General features: G+C 38.7%; 1 protein-coding gene across 5 annotated transcripts; it reads right to left on the reverse strand.

Annotated features, from left to right (window-relative positions):
* Nucleotides 1-235: 235 nt before the first annotated feature.
* On the reverse strand, nt 236-23,217 carry LOC140480346 (chromobox protein homolog 3-like). 5 transcript variants are annotated; one of them, XM_072575092.1, is made up of 6 exons: nt 23,046-23,217; nt 21,649-21,730; nt 15,452-15,593; nt 13,810-13,975; nt 7,225-7,322; nt 236-1,445 (listed from the first exon to the last, which is right to left on the reverse strand). In XM_072575092.1, exons 2-6 carry the CDS (start codon nt 21,698-21,700, stop codon nt 1,316-1,318), a joined length of 588 nt encoding a protein of 195 aa, XP_072431193.1. In that variant the 5' UTR covers nt 21,701-21,730; nt 23,046-23,217; the 3' UTR covers nt 236-1,315. The 5 variants fall into 5 exon arrangements, with proteins under 5 accessions (XP_072431193.1, XP_072431195.1, XP_072431196.1 ...); XM_072575094.1 differs by lacking the exon at nt 23,046-23,217 and adding an exon at nt 22,754-22,988; XM_072575095.1 differs by lacking the exon at nt 23,046-23,217 and adding an exon at nt 22,704-22,722.
* Nucleotides 23,218-23,699: the final 482 nt, after the last annotated feature.

A 23,699-nucleotide genomic window follows, 5' to 3' on the forward strand; every position in this document is an offset into this window, starting at 1 on the left:
TCACTAATATAACAGATCACCTGCAAACTTTCTTGCAGATTAGCAAAGTGCAAGAGAGCATGCTGGTACAGAATTTCACCAGCTACCTTCATGTTAATGCCAATTGAAATGAAATGCATATCTGGAAAGTGTAAAATACATTAGGCAGCACCAATAATCTATCCTTGTACTAATCAGTACTTTCATCTTCAGCTTGGGATACTTGATTATATGTCACAGGGTAAAAAGATCAAAATTTATACTCAAAAAGACAAAAATAGTTTTATTAAACATTTTCCCTCAGCAGTCAACAAGAAAGTGAAAACATTACAGAAGAAACTGGGCAGTACAAGTATTCAACAAAAACATTGCTTAAGTCTAAATTTATAAATAAAATAACTCAGATTTCAAAACCAACTTATGTATTGCAGAACTGGTCACATTGGAGAACAAACTGCTGCATTAGCTCAATATTCGAGCAGAATTGTTTTGACCGATTAGCTACTTCATGATCATATCATTTATAAGCTTGAACAGAGTCAACTTCACAATAGTTACAGGCTGTAATACACAAGTGACTGTCAAATGGCACTTAGCAACTTGATCAAGTACCTAAGTTTCAATTCAGCATTACAACAGCAAATTTATTGAATATGAAGTGCCTGATCAGTTTCTTGGTTGTTTAATCCATTCAAAAAAAAACCTGAGTTAATAGTAACTCCAGAGCAATAGTACATGGCTAATGATACTTTGAAACCACATTTCCATAAACTGCCAACAAAACATTACAGTAACATTAGAAATAGGATATAATTAAAATAATTAAAATAGCCATAATATGTTGCTAAGCCAAATATTCTGCAAGTTGGAAACTGACTGATCATTTGTCCAGATGTAGTCTTAATGTGTCATGTGTCCACTTGCAGTTCAGCTTTCTTAAATGTCAACAATATAAGCAAACAGGTTCATATCAAAGCGATTCAAATCGGGGTGACTGCAGTTTAATTGTGGATTTGAATGACAGATCGCAAACAAGTTGTCCATTAACGTGCACAATTTTTCTGGCAAAACAGTCAAGGAAACCTTATTACTGTCAATAAAAGGACCAAAAATACATTTGATATTTATGCATTTAATCAATATATCCCAAGTAAATGTAACAAATGTTCTCAATGCATAAACCAGCCAGCTGAAATTCACCTTGCAGTCAAAGGGCATTAAACAGATGGTGAACTTGATATTTCGGGTGCAGATTTTTAAATTTGACAATAACAGTACTTCTGAACATGAATACGCAAAACCTTGCCAGAACTTCCTTTAAATTTACTGCACACAGTTAATTTTCATCATCATCCGTGGAATAGGAATGCCATGTCAGTCTCTCCTCATAGAACGCAATCACAACCTGCGGACATTTAACATTAGCTTCCTTGGATGGAACCAGGTCTGCATCATCTGAATCCTTCCTAAAAAGGGGGCAAATAAGAAAGGTTTACATAAAAATCGGTGAAACAAAACATCTAAAGGCAACTTTCTGAAATCAAGCTCCATTTAATTGAGCTATTCATACACTAAACTAAATTGCAAACTATTAATATCTGACAGTTCCCTCAGAATCCCTTTCTCATCACTCAGATTGAATTCACAAGGTCACTTTTATCCTGGCTGCATGAATACCCAGACTGACAGAGCTCAGGTTCCCAGCATAAATTGGCAACTGCAATGGCACAAGCTACCCAAATAAAGAACTAAGTGCTGGAGTAATTTAACAGTTCTAGCACCATTTGTAAATGGAACAATAGTTAGTACTGAATCCAATGTGACTTTCAGAAAGCAAATTGCATTTATACTTTGATGGCCAATTCAAAAACACAAAGCATTCAAAGATGCTCTTTATATTACAAAGTTGTTTCACAAACAGGAAGTTAGAAACAAATCACCATCATGCTAATTCAGTACTTTTAGTCATTTTGCCTTAAAATCATGAATCCATAAAAGGCTCATTTATAAAAATTATCACCTATTAGGTTATAATAAATGCAAAAAAGAATCTTTAAGTCTACTTGAAATTTTGTCATGGCAGAACACCAGGTGAGCATAAGGCCTTCAACTCAAAGCTGCCTGTTAATGTCAAACAGATAAAAACACAACAAAACAGGAGAAGGATGCATTCATGTGAAGGCATCAGATAAGCTCGCTAAAATCTTGCTAGACACACAAGAAAAATTTAATCACAAATGGTGAAGAATGGACAATCACAGGTTGCTTTTCTCTTATATTTGCTACAGTCTATCAGCAGAAATGATAGGAGAAAAGTAACCTGTGACTGGAGGAGTAAGGTGAGCAGGAGTTAGCAAGGCTGAGGCTGGAGTGATTGGGGCTGCAGGTTCAGGAGCAAAGCCACAGACACTGGAGTCCTAACAGTGACAGGGAAAAGAGGGGCTACAGACGTTACATGTTGTTGACCAACACCAGACTAATGAATTACCGACTCAATAGTGAAAATACTCCAATGCAATTGAATTTCAAATACAGTTTGTTGGAGAGAAGTGTGTGTCCAAGACCACGACTTTGTATTTAAGAACAATTAAAAGGAAATGAGATCAGAGCTCATGAAAGTGAACAGGCAATTTAGGTTAAGGATAGGTGAAAGAGAGGTGTAGTGGTAAACATTTAATGGGACATTTCACAAAGCATTGAATAGATATGTTCCAGCAAATAGAAAAAATTCAAAGTCACAACTGCCACCTGTGGTTAAATAAAAGTCAAGGATAATATCAAACTCAAAGACAATTATATAAAGGTAGGTGGCAGGCCAGAAGATTGGAAGGGGAAAAGTGAGGACTGCAGATGCTGGAGATCAGAGTCGAGTGTGTTGCTAGGAAAGCACAGCAGATCAGGCAACATACGAGGAGCAGGAGAATCGACATTTCGGGCATAAGCCTGATGAAGGGCTTACGCCCGAAATGTCGATTCTCCTGCTCCTCGGATGCTGCCTGACCTGCTGTGTTTTCCCAGCAACACACGAGGTCGGAAGATTAGACAGAATTTAAAATAAAAATCAAAGAATTACTGAGCTATTGATATGAAAGGAAAATTAGAATACTTAATTAGAAAATTCAGTTATCAAAAACAAACCAAACAGATAGGAAATGTTTCTTTTGATAGTCATAGAATCATGCAGCATGGAAACAGGCCCTTCAGTCAAACCAGTCCATGCTGAACACTGGGTGCAACAGATGACATTGGATAGAGGTGCAGATGAATTTCTGACAGATATGGAAGGATCCCTTGGGCCTTGGACGGAGTTAAGGGGAGTTGTGCGGGTGCGGGGTTTGCGCTTCCTGCTGTGGCAGGGAGTCACCCTGGGAACAGATGCAGCAGAGGAATTGGGAATAAAGGATAGCATTTTTACAGGGTGGGAGGATGTAGTCTAGGTAGCTGTGGGAGTCGGTAGGCTTATAGCATATGTCTGTGGTTAGTCGGTTGCTAGAGACTGTGACGGAGAGATCCAGGAAGGACAGGGAGGTTGCTGAGATGGGCCAAGTAAATTTGAGGTCAGGGTGAAAGGTGTTGGTAAAGTTGATGAACTGTTCAACCTCCTCGTGGGAGCACAAAGCTGCACCAATACATTCATCGATGTAGCGGAGGAACAGGTGGGGGAAGGGGTGAGGAGGGAGGGAGGGGGAGGAGGTGGTGCTGGTGTCACTGCGATAGATGGACTGTTCTACATATCCAATAAAGAAGCAGGCATAGCTGGGTCCCATGCAGGTGTCCATGGCTACAGCTTTGGTTTAGAGGAAGTGGGAGGAGTGGAAGGAGAAGTTGTTGATGCTCCTAGCAATATCCTAGTAAATCTCTGCTGAACTCTCTCCAGCTTAATAACATCCTAAAACAGGGTGACAGTATTCCAGAAGAGGCCTCACCAACATCAAGAGGTGCCATACAAGTGGGAGAAGGAAATAGATGCGTGGTTGTGGTAGGTGACACAATAGTTAGGGAATATATACTGTTTTCTGCAGCCATGAGCAGGTGTACAGATGACTGTCTGGTGTTACCTACAACATTGTTAGAACTAAAAATGAGATTTTGCTGAAAGACTTGGAACACTTATGACCTAAATTGAAAGGCAGAATCTCCAATGCAACAATCTCCGGATTACCATCTCAGCCCTGGGCAAACTAGCATAGGGTTTAAAAAAATGTCAAGGAGTTATAGGTGGAATGGGTTTCAGTTCATGAGGCACTGACATCAGTACCGGGGTACAATTCTATTTAAAGTTAAAGCAAGCACTGACCCCATAGTGTTCGTCTTCACTAGAGGAGGATATATGAATGACATCCAGAAAATAGCTATGAATTAGAAAATTGAAAGAAAGAAGGAGGAGGAGGAATGTAGACTACAATCACCAGGGAAGTATTACTGAGTAAACTGTTGGAACAGAGTTGACAAGTCCCCAAGTCATGATGGATTTCATCCTTGTGTTTTATCAATAACCAATGCAATGGATGTTTTGGAGAATTAAAACCAATTAGATTTAGAAAAGCATCCTTTAGGTCAAAAACTAGCTTTGATCAAAAAGGAAGGAGGTAGAAAGCAAGTAAATGCAGCCCAGTTAACTTATCTATGATAGAGAAATGCTAGAAACTATTAGTAAAGGCATTATAATAGAACATGAGGATAAGCTTAATAAAATTAAACAAAGCTAAAAGGATTTTGTCAAAGGAAAATCATTTATCATGTTCATTGGAGTGACCAATGGTATGGTAGCTAAATTTGCTGATGACATGAATAGGTAAGAATGACAGTTGTGAAGAAGATATAAGGAGTCTACAAAGAGTCACTGATAGGTTGAAACAATGTGCAAAGATTTGGCAAATGGATCACAACGTAGCAAAATGTGAAAGTGCCTGTTTGGCAGGATGAATACAAGAACATTATTTAAATGCTGAGAGATTGTGGATTGCTGGCTTGTGGAAGGTTCGGAGTCTCCTTGTTCATGGATCACACATGATGCAAGTACAAGTAATTAGGGAAACAAATAGAATGTTACCATTTATCACGAGAAGAAATATAACAGTAGGGAGATTATGTTTCAGTTACATGATTTATTGGTGAGACCACATGCACAATACTGGTCACATTATTTAAGGACGTAAATAAATTTGAGGCACTTCAGAGAAGGTTTGCTCGACTATGACCTGGAATGAGGGGGTTGTCATTGAGAATTAATTGCATAGGCTGTATTTGTCTCTACTGGAATTTAGAAGAATAAGAGGCACCTTGATTGAATTTTACTATATCCAGAGGGGTGTTGACAGGAAAAATGTCAAGTGGATGTTTCCTTTCATGGGAGCATCTAAAACTAAGAGTCACTATTTAAATGTCAGGGGCCACTCATTTAAAACAGAGGTGGTGCTTACTGAAAACTGTGGCAGAAACTAAACCCTTACATTGTTTGAGAGATGGTAGGTGGGATTCTTGTTCAGAAAAGGCTGAAGCTTATCAGGGCCAGGTGGGAATGTGGATTTGATGTTACAATCAGATTAGCCGTAATCTTAGTGCATAATGTAGCAGGCTCAAGGGCCTGAATGGCCTACTCCTATTCCTCATTTGTATGTTTGTATTTAATGCAAAATGGTTTAACCTGGAATGCATTGTCCAAAGCGTGGCAAGCAGGTAGACTGAATTGCAATGTTGAAAAAGGAAATGGACACACACTTGAAGAGATGAAATTTGCAAAGATATGGGTCTCGCCAAATTGGTCCTATAATCAACTGCCATGAATATGTTGGGCTGAAATGCCTTCAACATTTCTATGAATTGCAAGGCGCCTCAAGATTTTTAAAGATGGAGATCATTTGTTCATTTCCCTTTGCTACATTCCTCCTACCTTGTCCAGTCAAAATAACCCAGGTTCCCACTGTTTTCGCACACTGTACAAAAATACAATTCGCTAAAGTGCCTTGGGTTAGCTTCCTATTTAACAAGGAATGTTATAAATTCAAATTTTTTTTATTTGGTACAATTCCCCGTGCACCCCAAACAAGACAGGTAGGGGCAGAAAGGACCCCAGCCCTGATTAGAAATAACCTACATCAGTGGAGATGTCACTTAATACTGTCAGCTTGAATATAAATTAACAGAGGATGGGGAGATAAAGGTGAAACCTTTGAAAGGAGCAAGGTGAGAGTAACAGACTTAAGAAAACATTGGCAGATTGGTGAAATGGGCTGATACAATTTAACAGAAATGGAGTGAAACACTTTGGTAGAATAAATGAACTGTGACAACAGAAACTAAATTATACAATACTGGACATTTAGGAAGAGAAATCTGGGGATTGCACAAAGTTTTTGAAGATTGAATTACATAAAGAACACATGGACATATGAATTAGGAGTAAGAGGTGGTCATTTGGCCCAGCAGCCTGCTCTGCTTTTCAAAAAGATGATCTTGCAGCCTCAATTCCACATTCCTGCCCAAACCGAAATATCTTTGGACTTCAGTCAAGGATCTTAAAACAACATTTAGGACTGTGGCTTAATAAAGAGAGGGGCAGGGAGTATAAAAACAAGAAGTAGTGGTCAGCACAGTTTAAGTTTAGGGAGAATGTTGTGTCTATAGAGAAAACGCAGAGATGATTTACTGAAACATTATGAGAGAAGTAGGACTGCAGTTACATGCCAAGTCTAGAAAAGCTGTTGTTCTTAGACCCCAAAACGTTATTTGAAAATTTAATAAAGATCCTCTAAATTAAGAAACCATCATTAGATCAAATGGGAAACTGTTGAGGAGCCAGCATCCAAAGAAGAGACCAAAATAGGATATCTGTGGGTTGGACAATAAAAGTAATTGACAGGGAGAAGCTGAAGAAACATAGCAACAGGAGTAGGACATAACCCTGTACCTATTCCATCTCGGCAAATACATATCCTTTAACCAATACAGGGAAAATTGAATCACGACATTGCTGGGGCTATACTGTGCAAATTGCTTGCCATGCTTCATAAACAAAAGTACTTCTTAGGCTGTAAGTCACAGAGTCAGAACAAGCACTAAATTTCTTCATTCTCCTGAACTGTGTTTTCTTGCAAGTTTAGCATTCTATTCAAGTAAATTTGAGATGTTCTTGTAATACTGAATGGAACATACCACTAACACACAAACCGTAGTAAACTATTCTTGTAACTGCAGATTAATCTACACTGGAACTCTAGCATAATTTAGAATAAAAATCTTTACCATTTCATTAGAAACATCAACTCTCCGCTCGAGTCAGTTGCACCAATGATACGTTCTGGTTCTAATCCCCGTGCAAAACCTCTTGGTTGGTTGTCATTCTTTTAAAAGAAATATATTATTTTATAATGCAAACATTAAAGTTACAGAAAACATGTATACACAGTTATGTTATGCAGACAAGGATCCTACAATGGCATACACTTTAAAACCAAGTGAATTTGTCACTAAGAGATATTTGGATAGCTGGCACACGAGGTGGTGATACAATGGATTGAATAAGAGAGTGAGCGAGCAATAGCAGAGATTGATTCACTACTTAATTCATGCTATGCTGACCTGGATTGCAGATTTAGGTTTTTAAGTGGCTCACAAAAGGCAATGTATTTCAGTTCCCCTTGATCTCACCAATTTTGAAAACTGCCAACAGTTGTAAAAGGACATCAAAATACTGGAGACACTAATCATTCTGATTTCACCCTCCTACCTCACTTTTATTCACCATATTTAATCTTCCCCTTCAGCAAAACTACACAACTTCTCACCTTCCCTTTATTAAAGTAATTATTCCCAAAGTCTACAACCTTAATTACTAACCTGACAGCAAGCAGGAGGACATTGCTGCTGCAGCAGACCCTCATACTTACAGATGACTTCCTGATATTTGGCCGATTACGCTATCAAAGGGCTTATGGGGACCAAGTTTATCCAACAGTCTCACTGGCGAACTGCCCTCTACATATCCACTGCTTTAAAAATCTGTTTTTATAATAATTCAAAAATGTCCTATTGCCATTAAGCCATAAGAAAATATTTAAACATCAACTATGATGAAAATTTTTTCTTCAATAGCACATTCACAGACATACTAAAATTGGAAAATTTCCAAGAAGTGCTTATACTGTTAATTAACTTTCCACCTGGCTAGATATTGCATTTTTCTACTTGAACATGATCCTTATAACCATCCATTTCAGCATTTCTTATCATGAATCAACTGAAATTCATGCCAACTTTCTCAAACATTTCAAATCAGCTTTTATGTATCAAGTGCCAATCAATTCTTTAATCTATACCTTCAAATTTAAGAAAACTTCTAACCATGCTTAATCTTGCCAGGCAACTCCTAAATGCACAGACCTTACTATCGCAAGAGATCTGCTCTTCCATGATCTCAAACAGACCACAGCCATTTCTGACCAGGTGTTCTTCACTACCCCATTCCCAGAATGATGCCATTCATCCTTAGTAGCAGTAGGGGGTGTACATGCTGGAAGAACATTTGGCCAGCTCACTAAAAGCTGCACTTTTTAAATAGTCTTGTGACATTAGAGTCATAGACATGCACAGCAATGGGAACGGACACCTCGCTCCACAACTTGTCCATGCCGATCAGATATCCTAACTTAATCTAATCCCATTTTCCAACAGTTGAACCACATCCCTCTAAACCTTTCCACTTTATATACCCATCCAGATGGGTCTTACATGTTGTAAGTGTACCAGCCTCCAACACTTCCTGTGGCAGCTCATTCAATCCACAACCACCCACTATGTGAAAAGGTTGCCCCTTAGATCTCTTATATTTTTCCCATCTCACTCTAAACCTATACCCTCTAGTTCTGGACTCTCCCCCCACCTCAGGGAAAAGAGCTTGTCTATTTACCCTCTCCATGCCCCATATGATTTTATAAACCTCTATAAAAGGTCACCCCTCAGCCTCTGACACTCTAGGAAAAACAGCCCCAGCCTATCTAGCCTCTCCTTTTAGCTCAAACCCTCCAACCCAGGCAACATCCTTGTAAATCTTTTCTGAACCCTTTCAAGCTTCACAACATCCTTCCAATAGGAAACCAAAAGTAATCAAACCAATGTCCTGTATGGCCACATCATGACGTCCCAAATCCTATAGTCAATGCATTGAACAATAAAGGAAAGCATATCAAACTCCTTCTTCACTATCCTAAGTACCTGCGACTCTACTTTCAAGGAGCAATGAACCTGCACTCCAAGGCCTCTTTGTTCAGCAACACTCCCTAGCACCTTACCATTGAGTCCTGCCCTGATGTGCCTTTCCAAAATACAGCACTTCACATTTATCTAAATTAAACTCCATCTTCTTCCCACATGTTGACGATGACACCAGTAGTACTTCCTTGCACCTTTAAAAAGGTGTCATGAGATCTTATCAAGTGTTCGTGATCATATAGTCAAGGGAATAGCAGCTGAATGGGGTGGAATTAAACTAATTAAATTGTAGCTATGGACGGGTTTTAAGTTTGGACGTAGTAGGCAACAGTGAAATAAAAGTCACAGTAAACGAGGATTCAGTAAAAGTGGGTGAGCAGAAGAGGGATGATTATTGCATGGTTGATCTCAATAACAAAATCCATTGGGCCTTTCTGTTCTAAGGTGAGGGAAGAACAGGAAAGCAATTTTGGGAGGTGTAAAGAGCTTAAAAATGTGTTGCTGGAAAAGCGCAGGTCAGGCAGCAAAGGAACAGGAGAATCGACGTTTCGGGCATAAGCCCTTCTTCCTGATCTCCAGTCCTCACTTTCTCCTCCTTGGGAGGTGTACAGTCAATTAAAAGGTATCTGGCCTATTGCACCATTCAACATAGCGAAAGCAGATCAGGTGATCGTGGACTAGATCGGTTGTGTGCTCCAGTTTGAAAACCCCAGACTGAGGGAAGAAAAAAAAGAGAAACACCAGAGAAAAATATGAGAGAGAAGATCTTCAAAAGCAAAAGATGAACAAAGATCAAATATTATTCTGTGGTATTCCTCTCTTTTCTTCCCTCTGGAGTTTACAAACTGGAGCAAACAACCAATCAACTAGTCCACGATCACCTAATCTGCTTTTACCATGTTGAGTGGTGCATTAGGATCAGAATCAAAGGGACACATACCTTTTAATTGACTGTACACCTCCCAAAATTCCTTTTCATTCTTCCCTCCCCTTCAGACAGAAAAGGTTCCATGGATTTTGTTACTGAGATCAACCATGCAATAATCATTCCTCCTCTGCTCATCCACTTCTACTGAATCTTCAATTACTATGACTTTCATTTAATTTCACTGTTGCCTACCATGTTCAAACATTAAACCTGTCCACATCCACCATTTAATTACTAGAATTCCATCCCATTCAGCTGCCATTCCCTTGGTCACTAACATATGTGATCTTCTTATCAAGTCACCTTTAAAAGAGCAAGGGAGTATTCTGGATGCTATAGTAAGGGAAATATGTTGACCAAACAGATCTGCATATCATTTTTGCAATACTTTAAGTATAATATATTATGTAATTTCATTCCCCAATGAAATGTTGGATGCAGTCAGCTTCCTGGGATTTTCTATATACATTAGGAGCTAGTGATGTATCCTTAAAATTTTCAACTTTTGCTGAGATTTTGTCATTTCGTACATTGAACATACGTCTCTACTTTAATTCTGTGGACTACCCTCATGACTCACTTCCTACTATATAAACAAAGCAAACAGATTCTTTTCATCTCCAAATGACCACAATATAGGAATCTCAATAATCTATCCTCTTCCTGAATTTTTAGACTAGATTACATACAGTGTGGAAACAAGCCCTTCGGCCCAACAAGTCCACACCTACCCTCTGAAGAGCAACCCACCCAGACCCATTCATTTACCCCTTCACCTATCACCATGGGCAATTTAGCATGGCCAAGTCACCTAACCTGCACATTTTTGGACTGTGCGAGGAAACCCACGCAGACACGGGGAGAATGTGCAAACTCCACACAGACAATTGCCTGAGGTGGGAACTGAACCCAGGTCTCTGGTGCTGTGAGGCAGCGTGCCGTGTCGCCCACATCTGTGTAAGTGCACGAGCCCCTTCTAATAAAGGAACATCCAACAAACTTGCACTGATTTTTTTTTAGGTGGGGAGCAAAACTGGCCCTCAACAAGAGGATATATTGAGTAGTTAACAAGCTTGATCAAAAACTGGGAAGGTCATAAATGAAGGATGTGGGAAAGCAGAGCAGTCTGGAGAGGAAATTTTAGAGTGTGGGATCCAAGAACTCGGCAACAGAAATTAAGTTTCAAAAGACACATCCTATTAGCAATCATAGGAATATGACCCATTTCTAGATATTCTCCTAAAATATCCAGCCATATTCCAGAATAATTTCTTGTAATTTCATTATTAGCCATTGGCTTTTCCTTCTGAAAATCAGGAAAACTAAACTTCTAACTTGGCATTCATAAACATTAAGCCACCTGGAGTACATACTCAAACTGAACCAGCCCTGGCAAAACTTTGGCATCTCTGATCCATAACTATAAAGCCATTTATCACATTCTTCATTGCATATGCTTATTTCTATCTCAGCACTAGTAGCACCTCATTTGTGTAAGCAACTGAAACAGTCATTATGAAATAAATTATAAAATTTTACCATGTGATCATAATCATCCTCACCAATTGGAAGTCCAGCCCCAACACATCAAGCTGAAAACTGGTACTCTCAGGTAATCCCATTATCTTAACCAGTCCTCAAACTTCCCTCTATCTCCCAATCACAGCATTACATTCTTCCTCAGACCTTATAAACCTTCCCAAAGACCACCTCCTCTGCAGGCTTAGAGCACTTCAATTGTTTCCACATCTTTATGCCTTTTATTTAAAATTAATTTAAAAAAAAATAAAGAGGTTCTCCATAAATGCATATAAATATTTTCAAACCAAGCTGTTCAGATATACTATTACACATATGCAATGGATGGAACTTGAACCTGGGTCTGGATTACTGGTGCTGGAAGAGCACAGCAGTTCAGGCAGCATCCAAGGAGCTTCGAAATCGACATTTCAGGCAAAAGCCCTTCATCAAGAATAAAGACAGTGAGCCTGAAGCATGGAAAGTAGCATAGAGTACAATGGGTGAGTGGGGGAGGGGATGAAGGTGATAGGTCAGGGAGGAGAGGGTGGAGTGGATAGGTGAAAAAGGAGATAGGCAGGGAGGACAAGTCCGGACAAGTCATGGGGACAGTGCTGAGCTGGAAGTTTAGAACTAGGATGAGGTGGGAGAAGGGGAACATGAGGAAACTGTTGAAGTCCACATTTACGCCCTGGGGTTGAAGTGTTCCGAGGCGGAAGATGAGGCGTTCTTCCTCCAGGCGTCTGGTGGTGAGGGAGCGGCGGTGAAGGAGGCCCAGGACCTCCATGTCCTCGACAGAGTGGGAGGGGGAGTTGAAATGTTGGGCCACGGGGCAGTGTGGTTGATTGGTGCGGGTGTCCCGGAGATGTTCCCTAAAGCGCTCTGCTAGGAGGCGCCCAGTCTCCCCAATGTAGAGGAGACCGCATCGGGAGCAATGGATACAATAAATGATATTAGTGGATGTGCAGGTAAAACTTTGATGGATGTGGAAGGCTCCTTTAGGGCCTTGAATAGAGGTGAGGGAGGAGGTGTGGGCACAGGTTTTACAGTTCCTGCGGTGGCAGGGGAAAGTGCCAGGATGGGAGGGTGGCTTGTAGGGGGACGTGGACCTGACCAGGTAGTCACGGAGGGAACGGTCTTTGCAGAAGGCGGAAAGGGGTGGGGAGGGAAATATATCCCTGGTGGTGGAGTCTGTTTGGAGGTGGCGGAAATATCAGCGGATGATTTGGTTTACACGAAGGTTGGTGGGGTGGAAGGTGAGCACCAGGGGCGTTCTGTCCTTGTTACGGTTGGAGGGGTGGGGTCTGAGGGCGGAGGTGCGGTATGTAGACGAAATGTGTTGGAGGGCATCTTTAACCACGTGGGAAGGGAAATTGCTCCTGAGCCAGAGTAGGGATTTAATCACTGTGCCAGAAGAATCCTTATAAATGCATGTTTTTTTTCAGAAATTAGCTTATTTTTCTAATCAACCTGTTCATAGATGTTATCACACACCTCTGGAACAGGTGGGACGTAAACCCAGGCCACCTGGTCCAGGGGTAGGGACACTGGCATGTGCTACAAGGCAGTCCTAAATATATCTACTGACAATCAAATTAATTAAAAGCACCTGGACCAATGTAGGAAATTAAATAAAATGTGACAATTTTTAAAAGGTTATCATAGGGAGGCAATTCAATTGTTATTCTGAACTAAGTGTTTTTTTTTGGAATCTCAAATGTGAAAATGCTAGCAGCCCCTGAAAATTCTACTCACCAAGTTACTTCCATTTGCAATGTATCAAATTTATTGCTCGGTTAAGGTGTCAGGCAGGTGGCAATTTGATTTAAATTGACAGTAGACTCATGACCTGAATTTACACCATCTGCTACATCCTTCCTAATTGACTCATTCTCATTGCTCAGGTGGAATGGGAATAAGCAAATGATTAAAGCCCCAAAAGCATTGAGACAAGCTACTTTTAACATGTGAAGCAACTGCACACAACTAGTGGCCAGGGAACAATGCTCTTGCTTGACTTCTAATGCGAGAAATAGTGCAGCAAAAAGCAGATATCATCTTTGGTTTCTGTTGTTTTGCTAGACTATTGTTTTGCACAGCCTTGTTTGAAAGTAAATAAAAGCTGCTTCAGCTGAAATAGTGCAGGAAACATCAATCTGAAGACAGTGGCTTACTGGATCCTTTTTCTTTTTTGACTTGTTTTCTTCACCCTCATTTTCAGAGACAGATTTTCTTTTGAATCCATCGGTACGCTCCTTGGTAGCCTTTTGGGAATCCAGAAACTCCTGAATCAACTCTGGGCAATCTAAATTGTCCTCCGGCTCCCAAGTATTGTCAGCACTGAAATAAGTTCATATCAAAACTGAATTAAGTCAGTGTTTAGTCAGAATACTCCATTTAACATAACCAGGACCAATCCTAATAAAATCAGCCCAAAAAGGAAAGCACTAAACACATGACTACACATAGCATGAGAACATTTACACATGAGCAAAACTTTTCTTGACACGTGACACTAACTCTTCCTAAGTAGGCAATGTAAAAAGTGGATACAAGAAAAAGGCAAGAAGTAAATCCTATTCATTGCACATGTTTTTAGTGAATAAAATCACTAGTTTGAATTATATGCACTTTACAATTAACTGGCAATAACCCTTATCCTCAGTAACCACAGCACAAAAAGTTAAACTTCTCATTGAATAATACCGCAAAAAGGAGCTGACCAAATGCCAATTCAATTTTTTAAAATTGAAATGGCATTCCGTAGTCAATAACAAATTCTGTAATGTTCCAAATAAAGTAGTTTATTTGTTAGACAGCATGGGTTTACAGCATGATCTTGCTTTCTTTCCTTAGTCTTTATAAGATGTTATTTATGGAATTGCAATGGAAATTCATCTAACAACGTAAAGATGAACAAATTTACAAGCAAAGCTCAAGTTTGTCAACATTAATCTCTACTGAAGTTTAGGATTACTCAAATTCAACCCACAGCAGGAATTATGCTGCTAGGTGGTTTGGATCACAGTATCCTCCATGCTATGCTGTAAATACAGCACAGGAATTGATCAAGCATGAATCATGCTGCATACCAACACACCAAATATACATATATTCAGTATTTGCTGAAAGTTGAGGAATACAAGCTAAGAGAGTCAGTCTCAAGATTAGATGATACAGATCTGGTATCACGTTAGCAGATGAGAAGGAATGGCTGAGCAGTCTTTGAGCACAGTGCTGCAACTTAAGTGTCAACGCAATCAGCTCAATGTATGACTTTATTCAATGCTACCAACACAAACATGATACCTGTTAACTGTTGTAACTGGATTATGTGCACAACTCAAACCAAATACTTAATTTTTGACAACTGATGGATGTTTAAAACAATGTAAGAAATTAAAAATTACTTTTGAGAAGTAGCAAATCATAACTTTTGTGAGCACTTGCTTGTTGTTCTCAGCACTGTGGACTCTGCCCCAACACAAAAGGAATGGATTTCACAGCACCAGATGCTACAGCATATAGCAGAATTTCTTTCACATAAAACAAATGACATACACACTTCTATGCCCACTGATTCAGATGGGGAGACTGAAGCCAAATAGAAGCAATTTCACCAAATTGAATGGTGCCTGTAGAATATCAGCAACATTACGGCAGCCATTTAACTGTGTTATTGAATACACTTCAATTTTAAGTCAGGATTTGGCAGACAATTACATTTCAACAGAAAAATAAATGCACCATCTAACACAAATAGAAATGAGTGAGAAAAGTCACGAAATAGGCTGCCTGTGCAGTAAAACTTCTTACTCTGTAAAACCTTTCCATTTCAAAAGGTATTCAACCCTTCCTTGTACAACTCGTCTGTCTAACACTCTTTCGACAATATATTCTTCAGGTTGAACATCTTCAGATTTTTTTGTCTTGCTACCTTGCTTCTTTCCCATTTTGGCTGAAAAAAATAAGACATGATAAAGCACAAGATAGTTCTCAAATCAAGTTGTAAATACTAACAATGAAATTTAGAAATAAATGATAAATCAAAACAAGTAATATCTGATTAGTCTCAATTCCACTTGCTCACTTCGTATCTTACAATCAAGTCCAAGTTAAGGCCAGCATTTCAGTTTCAAAACAAACTGGTTTTCCCCCATTATCAGATGTTCCACTGAATGAATCATGTGCTATTCATGACGGCAACTGGTACAAAAGTGAGCCAATAATACAAGTTTGAAATGTTTCATTTAGTGGACCAGCCAAAATTTGATATATCCTTGATGTCGGGTTGACCAGCACCAGAACCCAAGTTCACGTGCTGCAGTTGTTAAGTCCTATAGCCAAATGCTTTTACGTGTTTAAATGCAAATACAGGCTTGCAGGTTTATTGCAGTACACGCATCTCCAAGAACATGATCAAGGCACACATCAATTGAAGAGGCTGTACAAGGAGATTTTGTAGTTGGCAAAAAAGGCCAACTAAGCTAAGATGTCCTTTTCATCCAAAGCATCTGTTAATTGAAATTTGACACTATAGATTTTTACATCCATCTTTTCCAAGGTATTTCTAAATATTCATATGGCTTCAAAAAAAAAATCAGAAATCTGTGGCACAAAAAGAAGCCTTTCAACCAAATATGTCCATCCATTCTAATCTCACTTTCCAACTATGGGTTTACACTCCTGCAGGTTACAGCCCTCAACTGCATTTTCATGTACTTTTGAAATGTTGAGGTTTTCTTCCTCAATTGACCTGATTGGGATCATGCATCATTTTCAACTGCACTGCCTTGACACACTAAATATTGCAACCAAAGTCTGCTATCCTCAAAACTTGTCTATGTATATAAATGTTGCTGTTTTTCCAAATAGAATTCTTTACAAAAGTCTTTTCTCCAACCCAAAGTGAAATATGGTCAATTGAAATTGAAGTAATCACAAGGTACCTGAGTAATTTTAAAGTGGCATCAATACCATACTCCTCTTTACCAATTACCCAATTAAGTGCCTCAAATGAAAAGTGCACTATTACAATATGGCAATAAAACTAAAATATTTAAAAGCTAATACCTTAAATTGCAAACAATTAAAGTCTGTGGAGCATTGTAATTTGGAGGTTTTAAAAAAGGCTGTATTAAAAGCCATATGGAGCATGGTAATGTGGAGGCTTTAAAAAAAAGCTGCATAACCTGATTTAAAAAATTGCAATCAATCTTTCTAATAAAGGCTCAAATTAGAAGTGCAGAACTCCTACCAATTTTATAGATTTTTTAAAAAAGAAGATACATATTATATGTATACCTTGGGTTACTGGTGCTCTTTGCAAAATATCTTGGGATACACCACTAGCAAGTCATTACTTATTCTTACTGCTACTTACCATGAAATGCCAACGATATGCAAGAGAGTCTAGAAATTAGTGCTGAGTCAACTCCATAAAAGATAATGAATCAGTTCAATTTTTAAAACAAAAATTGTGCTGGCCAAGAACCAACCAAATTTATTGAATTCAATTTCCCTATTTGCCATGGTGGAATTTGAATTCAACTTTTGGCTTAGCAGTTGAGTACTTAACCAGTAAGTTACTCTACTGCCAAATCCTCTCCTTTCACTCATCCACATAAATTATAAACTGAAACACAAGGTGAACAGAAGAGAACACGGATCCTCAAAGACATTGGTTTCGAACAGTTCCCTAGAAGGACTGACATTCAAGGCTCACTTTCAACTTTTTTTTGAATGCATAGAGACATTTTGAAAGACTTCAAATGGAAAAAAGCCAAGTTGAGAATTTTCTGAAACTGCATAACTGGTTAAGTTACACCAAAGTCTGTACCACTTTCTAGGCTAACCATCACCATGTCAAAATTTCAGAAGACTTACTTAAAACAGAATGCAAAACAAGTGAGTGGAGGTCAGACAGCAAAAATAGTCAGGGCACAAAAAGTGCAAGCCTCAACATATTAAATACTATGAAAATTGAAATGTGAAATTATCAAATCTTGAATGTATATCTAACAAATAGATTAATGTAATATTGGAAGCGTCCCAGTGTGGCTCAGAAATCATAACATGCATTCAAATATTCAGAATGCAGGTCAAGTGGAAAAGGAATAATGTCAGAACAAGAAAAGAGCAATGACTTGTGTTAGTTGCTGCTGGGTTTAAAAATTGGAGGCAAAATGTACAACTAGTTCAGATTCACCATCAATGCAGCAAGTCAGATGTTTTCATATGAAAACCATGGGGCTGTTAGTGACCTAAAGAGGGTTCCAACAGAAATTTTAGTGAAATGGCACAAAAGTTTGGATGTAAAGCCCAAGTTTCTTTAAATGTCGATTTCTTTTGAGCTTCTGCACCAAAAATGGAAATTTCATCCTTGTAATTATTTCAGAATTTCTTGAAAAATCCAGACCCAATGGCAACTTTGAACTCTTCTGGAGATAGGAAACTGAAGGGGAAAGTTTGAAAACCTCCCTACAGATGAGCAAAATTCAATCTGTCACAGTTAACAGTTCATAGAATCCCTACAGTGTGGAAACAGACTCTTCAGCCCAACAAGTCCACACTGACTTCCGAAGAGAGGCCCGTCCAGACCCATTCCCCTACTACTCTATGCACCAGACTAATGCACCTAATCTGCACATCCCTGAATGCCACGAGCAATTTAGCATTGCCAGTTCACCCAACCTGTACATCTTGATTGTAGAAGGAAAACCATGGAGACATGGGGAGAATATGCAAACTCCACACAGGTAGTCACCCAATGTGGAATCGAACCTGGGTCCCAATGCTGTGAAGCAACAGTGCTAAACACCAAGCCACTGTGATGCCCCAAAGTTCTACGGACAAAGACACGGATAACAGAAAACAGTCAACTTGCAGATACGCTTTGCTGGCTAGCTTGGATTATAAAGCTAAAGCTAGAATAAAATATTGGAAAATCAAAGGCTGTGAAATATATGTGCTGGCTCTTGAAAAGTGCCAGTGCCAGCCTCAAATTTACCATTTTGACAGATTTTAAGACAAGCCCATTTATGGAGCAAAAGGAAAATGAGAGAGATATTGCTTTCTTAGGGAAATTCAGCTTTAAATCAGGAAAGACTGTTAGGTATGATCTTTCGCGAGTTTTTAAAACAAAAAGATTGTTGAACAATTTTATTGCTTTGTAAATCTATAGCATCCATTCTATATCACCTGAGGTAGTTAAAATTACTATTAAAACAAAAGAGACAAGACTTAGAGCGGGGTGAAAAGTCAAGAGTCCACAGTTACTCTCATAGCAGTTACTATCAAAAACTGAGCCAATGTATGCAGATTTCACACTTTTTGATACTAAGTGACATTTTCATCGAAACAATCTTTCTTAGATTTACCAAACTCTCATAAGCAAAGGAGATTGTCTAACCTACTGAACTAAGATTCCAAGTGCAATTTGTTTTATGTTTCAGCCACTATGTTAGCACATTTGCTTGGTTAAGAACTACGCAAACAGGAAAGATGACCCTTCAAATTCAAACTCTCTTGTGCTAAGTATTGCAAGTTTCCAGATAGTGCCCCTGGGCTAAGGACGAAAATCTGATCAGTGTCAAATACCGATTTTTTTGAAACGCCTGCTGCTAGTAAGAATGCATAGAGACATTTAAAGACATTCTCACTGGAGAATTTTCCTTTTTCTAGGATATCCCAACCAGTTTTAAAGGTTAAACTTATTTTGCAAACTCAGTATGAAAGTGACTAAGAAAGAACTTGCTGCATTTTATCTTTCAATAATTAAAAAGCCTGGTTTTCTCCTTACCGTTTAAAAATCAAATGGATAAAACACTAAAATGTCCTATTACTGCTCAAGTATCACACACACAATGAGTGAAAATAATCTTGGCGACCAGTTAACGTTTTGAAAATGACCAAGAGATTTCTTCACTGTCTCAATACAATCAAATTGCTGAGCCAGACAAATCAGATGCCCAAGGATAAAAGTGCATTCAGACAGCCAACACTAATTTGGAAAGTAGAAGACATGACTGGTTTCAATGCCTTTGGCTTAAGAGGGGAAAAAAAGCACAAGGCCTTAACTACCTAAAAGGGATACATGTGCATATAATTTTGTTCTTTGTTAATAATAAAGTTTGGCTACAAAACAATAAGGATCACACAAATGTCTGGGCAAGACATCGGAAAGCATTTTAGAATCTGTAATCTAGCAATACAGGGATTGGGAAGAGGGAAGAAAATGTAAAAATTGTGTCAGAATTTACACTTGCAGGCTACCCTGAAATCAAAGCATTACTACAGTGCTATTAAGAGGTATCACATTGTCACTAATGATTAAACCCTACAGAAGCATTTCAACAACAGTGATACCTTCAGTTTTAAAATTAATTTAAACTGAGTTGTGAAAGAATTGGAAATAAAATAAGTTTATTTGTCCTCTAACTAGCAAAAAGTGTGACAATGGAAAAATGTTTAGTGCTGGCTTGTCAACAGTGGATTCCATATCAAAAAGTATGATTATTCAACTTCTGGATTAGTGGTGCTGGAAGAGCACAGCAGTTCAGGCAGCATCCAAGTAGCTTCGAAATCGACGTTTCGGGCAAAAGCCCTTCATCAGGAATATTCCCATATTACAAAGTTACAGTAAAATAAAATTTAAACAATTGATCACACTTGGGGGAAAAGAGGAGATTGAATCTAATCTTGCTGTGAAACATACAACTTATAAAATACACAAATCTAAAACTTCAGGCTTCCATTAAGCACAAAGCATTCTTTTTGACTACAATTTGGAACTTAATAGTACAAAAAAAAGGAGATTAAAATGGGAAAGTGGAGAAGAGTTGCACTTCTGAATTCAGAGCTGTATCTGTTTAAAATGATCCAAAGATACACTTTTCAAAGGAGATAACAGAGGAATGGGTGGCCAGAAACCCTAGCTTCAATGCTCTCACCAGAATTTAAATGACTAAGAAAGGAGTACTGTCATCATAAAATGGCCAAACAGGTTGACTGTCAACCAGTAAAATTGCTCCAGAGGGTATATTAGCTCAGTTGGTTGGATAGCTGGTGTGCAATACAGAGTGACACCATTGTTCAATTTCCACATCAGTTGAGGTCAGAGTATGGTGACTCTCAAGCTAAACTCACCAGTCATCTTTCTCTAATGAGGAAGCGGCCCTATGGTCCTCTGGGACATTGGCAACTTTACGTGCTGAAATCCCAGTAGCTACACCAATATCAGTAAGAATGGCAAAGATTCCTAGTCAGCCATGTGATGGCAAGAACTTTGGAGCCTCTACCATCATGTCTATCATCCACACCTCCAAATTAAAACATGCACATGGAAGTGCACTTTATCATAACAGCCCAAATGTGGAGAGAACTGTAATGTACCACCACATTCCAGAAGTTGCTCTATCAAGATAGAAGTTCCGAGAGCATATCTGCAGAAGCTTGCAACTTCAGACAATCATTTCACAAGATGTTTTTGTTAGACACATATTGCTACAAGGAACCACACCAAGCATATTTAGGCTCCAATAACAAATCTAATACATAATTGTGCATTTTTTTTCCTAGCTCCACTGAACACATCCATGATATTCCCCACTTACTAGCTCTATGCAGGGTCCTGAATCAGCTGCTGACTATGAAAATTTGAAGTTTTTTTTGTTTAATTTCAGCAGATCCTTAATTCACAAATATAAAAATCTGCCATTTTGTAATTTTAAAAAAATCAATCAACATCACAAGTGGCACAATAACTATCTTCTGAATAGTATCAATTGTGTGTTGAAAAGTCAGTGTCCCAAGGTAAATAGTTAACCTCATTCTGTGGTCAGAATGGCAGACCTGGGACCAGAACAGGAACTCTAATTTTCATTGTTTGGGGCCTGGGAGTTTATGAACAAATTTTATTCATTAATTTAAATATAGTTAATGGTTAAGTACTGTAAATGGGATATAACATGATGCATTTTCTTTTTATTATTTGTAAACATGGATTAACTCACTAGTAGAAACAAGGCTAATAGGAGAAAAAAAGGAATCTTCAACCGTGGTCATCTTCTACTTTGTATCCGCCTACACAAGCCCCTAGGAAAAAATAATCAGCAATTGCTCAAATGTATAAAGTCAGCATGTCAAACATTTACATTTTGGAGTAAAGATGATAGCAACTATTTTAAAACTTGTTTAAATTGTAAATATAAGTAATAGAAAAGGGATACATAGTGCAAGATGGCAAAGGTTATAGCAACCTAATCTCTGATCAATCAATTGAATACAAACATTGCAAAAGTAAAAAACACAAACCAATTCCCAATGTAATTACTTGTTCCTGTCGTGTAGCATTTGGTTCAAAATACAGAAGTGTCTAATAAAGCTTAACTGTTTTAAAAATCTCAAACTTCTAAGCCAATTTTAAAAAGTAAAACTACAGCAATAATAAAAAAAAGTAGAGAAAACATTAAACTTTTTGTTGATCCCCTTATTTAAACTTGTAAGCATTATTACGACAACTACCTTGTCAATTGAAAAAGTGTGTTATGGCTTAGTGCCCTTAATCTTTGAATTCAAAATTATCTAACATATAAAGAACATCTAACATTAAGACCCACTAATTAACCATTTTACTTCTTCCTAGTTATATTTCCCCTCAAATCAACGACCAGACTAAAAGAAACTGACAGTGACAAATAATCTTCTCAATGAAAAATAAAGAATGCGCAGTTCGTAAGAATTCTAAGCTTCAAGTCCTGAATTTCCACAATGATTCTGTTAAATCACAAAAAGTGCTAGTTACAAACATAACAAATCACCGATATTTATGGTATTTAACAAAAAAACTTCCGCAATTAAGGAATTACAATCTCATCTAAATTGCCTTTTAACTCATCTACCTCATAACCTTATATAAATAACCCCACGCAGAAACAGCGACAAAAGATAAAATCCAAAGCAGTTGTTGAGTTAACAAAAAATTGACGTAAATCCCTTAGGTCCTGAACCAAAGAAGGTGCAATTTTTTTTCAGCCTCCAGGTTGAAACCCAACCTCGCTATACCCACCCTTCCCCCAAGCCAAAAGAACACGCAGAGAGTTCACAAGTCCGAGAAACCTTTACTCCACGACCAAAACAAATGAACCACGGCCTCCTCTAATTATTAAATTAAACTTCCGTTAGCTCCGGACACTGGCCGCGAGTTTGCGGCCTACGCAATCTTGGTGTGGTCCACTCGATTGAGATGGAAGTTTGTAAAAAAAAAATCAGCTTGTTGGGTAATTAATCTCGGGCTGCTCTGCAGAGCTGCCAGGCCCACACTCCGCGTCCGCGCTCGAGAGGAGTCACCGGATGGGAGTAAAACAGTGAAGCACTAATCGGCTGGCGAGCTACCTACTGCCTGCCCTACCTGCCCAATTCAGTCCTGATGTGCTCCGAAGGCTGTTCCAGACTGCCCTCCCTCTCTCTCTCTCCCTCTTTTTTTTCCCTTTCTCACTTTCTTTCTTTCTCTCTCTCACTCCCTTTCTCTCCGCTTCACTCAGTCCCGCCAAAAACACGCTCTGACATAACGCGCTTGCGCACACCTCCAACCGGCACACCCTCCTTTTTTGTAAAATTTATCAAATAACCTGACATCAGCTATTCACGAACACGCGCCGGCGAGACAGAGATCGAAACCTTTGAAATCGAATAAAAATCCTTATCGAAAGTCTAAACATTTGCGAGGGTTCGCTCCCGTCACGTGACCAAGAATCAACCCCCCCCTTTTGGGAATTATTATCGCAAATTATATCAAACGATTGAGCGGGATTTTGAGTGGAAAAAATACAACGTCTTACAAAACACAAATGTCTGTGAAATATTTTTTAAAATTCGATTTTAAACAATAAGTTGCGTCATACCCGAAGCCGTTTCGGCTTTTTCCGTCAGAAACCCTATGTGGCGTAATTATTGTGTTCAATTAAGGGCGATATTTGTTTTAGAAATATTTTTTTTCAGAACCGTAGTATAAACAAATTTTATTGTATTTTCTGAAAATCTTTTCGGTTCCCGCCCGGTTTCG

The sequence above is a fragment of the Chiloscyllium punctatum genome, chromosome 8 (genome assembly GCF_047496795.1).
Source record: "Chiloscyllium punctatum isolate Juve2018m chromosome 8, sChiPun1.3, whole genome shotgun sequence".
Lineage (NCBI taxonomy): Eukaryota > Metazoa > Chordata > Chondrichthyes > Orectolobiformes > Hemiscylliidae > Chiloscyllium > Chiloscyllium punctatum.

Excerpts from the sequence above, each read along its gene's own strand:
- LOC140480346 (XM_072575092.1), bottom strand. The coding sequence starts at position 21,700 with ATGACCACGGTTGAAGATTCCTTTTTTTCTCCTATTAGCCTTGTTTCT. Across the intron at positions 13,976-15,451 it reads AAATGGAAAGGTTTTACAGA|TGCTGACAATACTTGGGAGC; the intron begins GTAAGAAGTTTT and ends AACTTATTTCAG. Across the intron at positions 7,323-13,809 it reads CAAAAAAGAAAAAGGATCCA|AATGACAACCAACCAAGAGG; the intron begins GTAAGCCACTGT and ends TTCTTTTAAAAG.